At 42.0% G+C, this 8,079-nt stretch overlaps 1 protein-coding gene across 2 annotated transcripts; it reads right to left on the bottom strand.

The window, feature by feature from the left end:
• Nucleotides 1-1,271: 1,271 nt before the first annotated feature.
• LOC121907567 (chymotrypsin B-like) lies at nucleotides 1,272-7,630 on the bottom strand. 2 transcript variants are annotated; one of them, XM_042427201.1, is made up of 9 exons: nucleotides 7,484-7,630; nucleotides 6,146-6,232; nucleotides 5,747-5,921; nucleotides 5,388-5,491; nucleotides 5,182-5,261; nucleotides 4,819-4,894; nucleotides 4,555-4,738; nucleotides 1,940-2,064; nucleotides 1,272-1,805 (listed from the first exon to the last, which is right to left on the bottom strand). In XM_042427201.1, exons 2-9 carry the CDS (start codon nucleotides 6,206-6,208, stop codon nucleotides 1,644-1,646), a joined length of 969 nt encoding a protein of 322 aa, XP_042283135.1. In that variant the 5' UTR covers nucleotides 6,209-6,232; nucleotides 7,484-7,630; the 3' UTR covers nucleotides 1,272-1,643. The 2 variants fall into 2 exon arrangements, with proteins under 2 accessions (XP_042283135.1, XP_042283136.1); XM_042427202.1 differs by lacking the exons at nucleotides 5,747-5,921; nucleotides 7,484-7,630 and having other exon boundaries at nucleotides 6,146-6,197.
• Nucleotides 7,631-8,079: the final 449 nt, after the last annotated feature.

Raw genomic sequence — 8,079 nt, forward strand, 5'->3', positions numbered from 1 at the left:
AAACAAAACAGAGATTCTTTTAGCAGGTCTGAAGGCTTTGAGGCACCAGATTCACTCTTTGTTAACTCCCCTGTCGGTAAAACCCTGTGAGCATGTCAAAAACTTGGATGTGATTTTAGATGCTCTCAACATTTAGAAGCACATATCTAATATCTCTCAGACTGATTTTTATCATCTTAGAAATATATCTAAAGTTAGAGCTTTCCTATCACAGTCAGATTCTGAAAAGTTGATTCATGCATTTATTTCCAGTGGACTAGATTACTGTAATGCACTTTTTGCTGGACTGGCAGAGAACTTAATACACTCCAGCTTATTCAGAATGCTGCAGACAGAGTATTAACTAAAACCAAAAGGTGTGAACACATCACTCCTATTTTAACGTGTCTTCACTGGCTCCCAGTAAAAAAAAGAATTTAATTTAAAAATGTTCCTTTTTTTTAAAAACTATGCACGGCTTGGCTCCCTCTTACATCACTGACATGCTCACTGAATACACACCAGACAGACACCTGAGATCATCAAGTAAAGGTCTCCTCACTATACCGAGAATAAACTCTAAATCAGCTCATGGTGCCTTCAGTCATTATGATCTTACTCTCTGGAATTCTCTACCACATGAACTCACGTCTGCTACAACCATGTCTTCTTTTAAAAGCAGACTAAAAACATCTTTTTTCACAAGCTTTAGTTATGTTTAAAGTGTGTGGTTAACGGGCAAAACCTTCATTTTAGAATCAGTATTATTATTGTTATTCCTTTTTAATAATAATGATACCTTCTTATCCTACCCTCTTTATTGTAATTCCTTCTTACCCTCTAATTATATTTGTTGTCTTGTATGTTGATGTTTAACATCTCCTTATTTTTATTGTTTTTATGTTGCATGTTTTATATATGTATTGTTAATGTAAAGTTAAACGGTTTTGACATGTATGATCTTTACCTTTATTTTTGTTTTTAAGCACATTGAGTTTATGACTGTGGTATTAAATGTGAAAGACAGCAGCTAGAAAGACAGCAGCTCATCCAGTCAGCTGGACTGAATCTCCAGGTGCATTCTGGGAGTGATTGACGGCTCAGATTACATGTTTAGAAAAGATCAGGATTCCACATTTAACTGCACTTCAACTCCAGGTGAGAACAACTATAACTGATGAAATGATAATATTACAACCTGTAGATTAAATTAGATCATTAATATCATTGATTCAAGAGGAGTGGAACAACCTTCATGGGGATCAGTAAAGAGATGGAAAGAGATGCTGTAATAAGATTGATGCTTTATTAAAGGGAAAACACAAACTGTAAATGTCTCGTTAAAACAAAGAAAATACATTTTTATAGGTTTATTTATTTATAATTGCTTCAGCAGAGAAAGCCTTTCAGATTTCTGTAGTATAAAAATAAAGTCACTTTCCTGGTGACGTCTTACTTTAATAAACTTTTGACATGTGGTCTGTTTGTCTTTATGCTAAGCTAAGCTAACTGTTTCCCCCTGCTTCCACTCTTATGCTAAGCTAAGATAGCTGTTTTCCCCTACTTGCAGTCTAATGCTAAGCTAAGCTTGCTGTTTTCTCCTCCTTCCAGTCTTGATGCTAAGCTAAGCTAGCTGAACTTCATTTTGAGCAAGTGAAACTCTCTCAGTTGGCGGCGATGGTCCGGTCTATCCAGGTGCGCAGTGCTGTGACGCGGGCGTACACAGCAGGCGTCATGGTATCGCAGGGGACTCTTCCAAAGGACACGACACCAACCAGAGTCCAGGCACCAGCCTTCTGACAGACCAGAGGACCTCCAGAGTCGCCCTGAAAACAAACACACACACAAAATAAGCACACAAACAAACAAATAACATGTGTAGCTGATAGGTACATGTTAGCATGTCTATCTTCCAACATGTTGCTAATATGCTTGTTGGTGGTTAGTGTGCAGCACCCACCTTGCAGCTGGAGGTTCCGTTGGCTCCGGCACAGATCATCTTGGAGGTGATGCCGAAGAATTGACTGCACTTACTATTGGTCAGCAGGGGGAGGGCTGCCTGCTGCAGCCGGGTGGCCGGGTTACCTGCAACACATCAACACATCACACTGATGTCTATACTGCCCCCAGTGGTCAAAGCATGCCATGTTTCCTGTGTTAACACTCCCCTTAGTGGTCTGAGAAGCTGTACAGGTGAGATTTAACCAGGTATAAGGCACTGAAAATAATAATAATAATAATAATAATAATAATAATAATAATAATAATAATAATAAATATAGCTGTAAGTGGCAATTTGCGGGTTCAAGCTTTTTAGCACTTAACAGAGGGAAGCAGCTCGATCAGCCAAAATTTAAGGTGAGGTGGTGAACCAAGATGAGCAAAGTCACTTCAACTACTTTAGTTCTATTTAAAGGAGTGAGTCACCAATAATAATAATGATAGTCACTGTTGTAGTGGGTCAGGCCCCAGCAGCTGTAAAGCACTAATAATAATCATAATAAACATAATTGATGTGGATATTTTGAGTGATGGTCAGCACCTCAGTGGAGAAAAGTAGGCACGAGCCTTTGATGTCTTAAAGCTGAAAATGTTTGTTGAAGCCCTTGATCAAGGAGAACTGAAATAGCAAACATTGAAGTCTTCTGCAACTTGGATGCTGTCTCTTTCCATTCTGTCCTCTGAAGGTTTGACTCTCAGGGTCCTATCTTACGCCCGGTGCAGAGCGGCACTACGCGCAGCGCAAGTCTCTTTGCTATTTTAAGACAGACGCAGTTGTCATTTTCCCGTCCAGCGCCCACGTTGTTAAAATAGCAACGGCACTTGCGCCCATCAGTGCGCCCATGGGCGTGTTGGTCTAAATGTAAGGTGTGGTCAGGCGCATTGTTGGCGCGTTGCTATCTTGAGGCAGCAGAGAGCGATTGCGCCAACAAATACCTGGTCTAAAGTCAATGGTGCAGTGTTTCACTGTTATTTTAAGGAGCGTTATCAGGACAGTAATATGCACCTACACAGGCGGCTGCACCACATACACTCTGCTTGTTACACACACAGGACACACAGCAGCACACAAACATGCACAAGGTAACAAATAAAAGGATTACAATGTGAAAGATTATTATTGTGTATATTAATATATTTTAAAAAATACATGTCATAATGCTCAGTTATAATATTCATCAGAATTAACTAATCGCAGTAATGATGGATTAAATTGTTGAATTATTTGACCAAATCGTGTAATCATGTAGGTATTTAAACAGACGGACAACAACGGATCAGACACAGATCGACTTTCCTGCTGCATCAGTACATGATGACATGAGGAAATAAATGAGGTGAAAACAATGATTAAACTAACGAAGGAAATAAATCTGCACAGCTTCTAGCTGCTGCCAGCAGCAGGATCAGCACCTTGGAGAGCTCATCAAGTCCTGATAACTGTGTTGATGATTCTTTACATGATTAAAATTAATTCTTTAATTTTTGAACAATATTTAACAAATATTCTTTAACATTTTTGAAGTTACAGTGATCAAGTTTCTATACTTTCAACAATTAAAACCTGCTGATTTGACCTGATACTCCCTGACTGAACAAAACGATTTTAAAGAAACCAAAGCTGTAATTAAAATAATAAACCTTTTCAAAAACCAAACGAAGACAAATTTGCAACAAATGAATGAACAGGATCTTAAACTGGCGGTCTGGGACCACGGGAGGGTCCAGGAGCAGCAGTGTGCTCGTTATGGATCGTGCACTTTCCCTTTGCGCACGAGCAGATCCGTTTCCTCTGCAGAGAAGCGCTCCTTCTTGCTACTCGGCAAATACGCCGTTATAATAGCAATCCGCCAAGGTGCAAGCACACCTGGCTCTTAAAGGGAATGGGAGATGACACTGTGATTGGTTTATTACATGTTACGCTGAAAACACACCCATGATTAATTAGGAGACTATGGACAACCCCTTTGAACCGTGCGCCTGGCGCAGCGACCATTTTTCCACCGTTAAAATAGCAAAAGTGGATTTGGACACACCCTCAATGCCATAGCGCCATGCACTTCAGACCATGCGCTTTAGATCGTTAAAATAGGGCCCAGAGGCTTTAACCTAAGCAGATCAGCCTACACTATGAAAAATTAGTCTAATTGGTTCATTAGTTTCTAAACAAGGAAGTGCATTTTACCCGTGTTAGTTCAGGTCACGTTGCATGGAACTTCAGGTCACTGTCAGCATATTCTGGCTACACATTCACCTATCTTTGTTGTCTAGGAAGGCCCCCTCCAACCTTGGTAACCACAGTAATGCTGATTTACCCTTTATCAGAGAGGCCTCTGCCTTCCCCAAAACATCAAAGAGGGTTCTGGAATCTCAAGGAGAGGAGAGCATTGTCTCCTTTCTACTTAAGAATTACAGTGTGACCTCAAGGCACCATTATTATCAGGCCTCAATAAGCAGGAATGAGACTTTTAAAATGTACAATTAGTAACTAGCCCAGGCTTGACCCGATGTAACCCAATTTGTAACCCCTAAAGATGGAAAATTCCATAATAATAATGATAATAATTAAGTCACCGTTGCCGCTGGTCCAGCCCCAGCCGGTGGTCATGCACGTTGTGCCTGGGGGGAAGTTGTCTCTGGTCTCGGCCAAGCACACGGGGGAAACACGCCTGTTTATCTGGGCGGGTCTGGCCAGCTTGATGAGCTGGATGTCGTTGTTAAAGCGGGTGGGGCTGTTGTAGTCGGGATGTGTGAACGCCTGACAAGAAACGGCATCATTAGCTGGTGAACACGCAGGAGCTCAAGAGACATGATGAAGTCCTGCTGCTTGTTGCTCACCTGGCCGACCCTCATCACCTGGACGTCCTCGGTGGAGGAGCGGTCATGTGCTCCGAGAACCACAAGGTCAGACTCCCTGCGGAAAAACATGTGAATGAAATCGGCCAATAAAAAATCACCTGAGAAACACCTGAGCAACAGGAGGCGGAGCCTAATGTCAGCTGCTGGCTGAAGCTCATATTCAGAAGAGGAACACTGATCATACAGCAGGTTTAACTGAGCAGCAGATTGAGTTCAGCTGTCAAACTGTCTTTATTGTCTATGTCTTTATAAACATTTATAAAGTTTAAAGTTGCATTTAAACATTGGTTGACAGGACAGGTGAGGGTTAAAGGTTAAAGGTTAAAGATTGTTGGTGTTTACCCGACGGGACAGTGAGCAGCGGTTACCACCCAGTTCTGGTTGATGAGGGAGCCTCCGCAGTAGTGGGAACCACTGCTTTTCTGAAACAACCACATGTTCATGAATACAACTCATTTGTGTGTGTGTGTGTGTGTGTGTGTGTGTATGTGTGTGTGTATGTGTGTGTGTGTGTGTGTGTGTGTGTGTATGTGTGTGTGTGTGTGTACCTGAAGGGACACCTGCCAGGGCCAGGAGTGAGGCTTCGCCTCCTCGCCGTTCACGATATCAGAGTAACCGCTGATGTCGGGGGGGATGGCGGGAGTGCCGCAACCTGGTGACATCATCATAAAGACATCATCATAAAGACATCATTAACAACAACATGAGTCAGGAAGTTTGTTCCTGATCTTTGCGAACAGACGACACAAAACACCTCGAGTCACATTTTCAGTAAGAAACGATTGTTAATAAGATCAATACTTTTAAAGTGATCAGCCAATAAACACGGATCGATCTCAGACTGTGTCCAGTTATCTTCAGACACTTATAAAAATCATTTTATCTTCATAAAGTCTTACGGCCTCACCACCCTGCACACGTGGGATCTCTTGTGATGTGGGAAGCTGAGCAGGATGGGGCCTGGTTAGTACTTGGATGGGAGATCTCCTGGGAATACCAGGAGCTGTGAGCTGTCTCTCTCCTCTCTCCTCCTGTTGCTTTCTGCAGGTATTTCTGCCTCCAGAGCTGCTCAACACCCACTGCTACAATTATTATTATTAGTCTTATTATGATTATTACCATTATTATTACTATACATCTCTATGTGGAACTTGCATTGTTCTCTCTCTCCTCTCAACCGGTCGGTAGATGATGGCCGCCCACCCAGAGCCGCTAAATATGAAATCTATAAATAAATATAATAGTTGTAAATTAAAAACAAGCAGCTCAGTCTACCCAGCATGCTTCACTCCCTCAGCTGTCTTACCGTAGGCGGCACCGGCGAAGGCGAAGCAGGAGAGGATCCACAGGAAGACCATGGCTCGAACATGAAAGCTCCGTCTGAGAGACGAACCTTTATACAGACGAGGAGCGACGGGATTGGACAGGAGGGACGTGTGTGTGTCTGTGTGTGTGTGTGTTTCTATGGTGCAACCACTGTTCTGTGTAATTAACTGAGAAGATGTGCAGGAAGATCTTGTGAAACATATTTATGTAAACGTCTCTGATGTCTGTTGTGAAAACTTCCACAGTTAAACGTGTGACAGTAGTTTTGTGTCATTGAAGTTTTCACCAAACTGCAGCCGTCTGTGGTTTGCAAATGTATAAGTGAGTCACTGAGAAGGACTTGTAGTGATATGTGGCTGATCAAGTTTGTAATTATTGGGTTTGATCAGTTATTGTGACAGTATTATTGATGTTAAAGCCATCTTACAGCAGTAGTGAGCAGACTGGTGGTGAAGTAATCTATCATTATAAATAAAACTGATCCTGTGTGTTTAACCTCTATAAATGCTGGTTCACTTTTAACTGGCTCAGTATGTTTTGGTATTTTTGCTTTGGGATCCTCTGTTTCAGCTTGGTGTTATTTAGGCAAAGCTACGAGCTGCTGCATATTTTAAAATAAATGCTACTGTAGGTGCAGAATGTTACAGTTCAGTTTTATTTTGCAGGCTTGTGCTACAGCCACTGATGTTGAATGTCCTGTGATACCAGCTGGCTTTATTGTCCAAGGTAATATCAGTGTTTAATATAAACCTCACATTGCCAGTCTTTGCACAGTAAGACATGATGGGTACATGTGGTTGAGTTTCAGGGGACATAATGAAGCGGAGGGAAGGGATGTCGTCTATTGAAGGTCAAGTGCTCGTGGGACTTCAGGTCTTCACCTTTGGTTTGGCTGCATACTTTGCAAACTACAACAGTTTATTCTGCACTATGCAGAAGATGCCTCATGAAGTTATCCAAAAGTAATGTAATAATCTTTCAATGAATCTTGTATTTGGGTGCCGACTAGTTCTCTGATCATTCCAGCTAATGTTTACACTGCTTTTTACTTGTTGCTAACTAGTGCTGGGCGGTAGGACCAAACATTTGTATCACAGTATTTTTGTTTTTGAATGACTGGGCCTTTATATAGGTTCACAGTGGCTTATTCTACTGTCAGGAGTAAACAGAGTTTACATGAAGCACTTCAAAAGTTTGAGTCTGAGTCTGAGTGAACCGAACCACACACATCACATATTCATCCAAACACACTGGTGTGTTCACATGTATGAGGCTGACTGACTGTAAGGAAACTAAAACAACGTACAGTAACGGTTACCTGGGAGAAACTGCTGCTGTTCCTGCGGTCACTGCTCTCCTCTGCAGTCGGACCTGCTGCTGCCAGACTGTGTAACTACTACATATGGATTTACAGCGTTTGTCAATATTGTCGTCCAGGAGGCAAATTTACGAATCCTACTATGGCGAAGGCGTGAGCCGCCCTACTCTGCCTCTGATTGGCTAGTACTCGTTGCCTTCGTTGGTTGTTTTGGTTAGGTTTAGGCATGAGGAATGAGATTGGTTAGGGTTAGGGTAAGAATATCAGGGTAAGCCAATCAGAGGCAGAGTAGGGCAGTGCCTTTGCAATAGTAGGATTTGTAAATTTGCATCCTGCAGATGGTTTCACCTCCACAAAATCAACTGGAAGAAAAGAGCGAGGCTGGCTGGATGAAACAGCGGTAACGTTAGTCCATTAAAACTGCACAGTGTGTATCTTGTCATTTTATTCTTGCAATTTGGAAACTTGCAGACATGAACCATTTTATTTCATCTTCAAAGTTGCTGCTTCTCTATGTTTACACATAAAAACAAACCGACTTGCAAACGGCCCTGCATGTAGTTAGCCATAATGCTACTACAGGAGGCTAGTTCCTG

This window comes from Thunnus maccoyii, chromosome 11 (assembly GCF_910596095.1).
Source record: "Thunnus maccoyii chromosome 11, fThuMac1.1, whole genome shotgun sequence".
NCBI classification, from domain to species: domain Eukaryota; kingdom Metazoa; phylum Chordata; class Actinopteri; order Scombriformes; family Scombridae; genus Thunnus; species Thunnus maccoyii.

Coding starts and splice junctions, on each gene's coding strand:
- LOC121907567 (XM_042427201.1), bottom strand. CDS start 6,208: ATGTTCGAGCCATGGTCTTCCTGTGGATCCTCTCCTGCTTCGCCTTCG. Junction 5,922..6,145: donor CTTCGCCGGTGCCGCCTACG/GTAAGACAGCTG, acceptor TAATAATTGTAG/CAGTGGGTGTTGAGCAGCTC. Junction 5,492..5,746: donor GATCCCACGTGTGCAGGGTG/GTGAGGCCGTAA, acceptor TGATGTCACCAG/GTTGCGGCACTCCCGCCATC.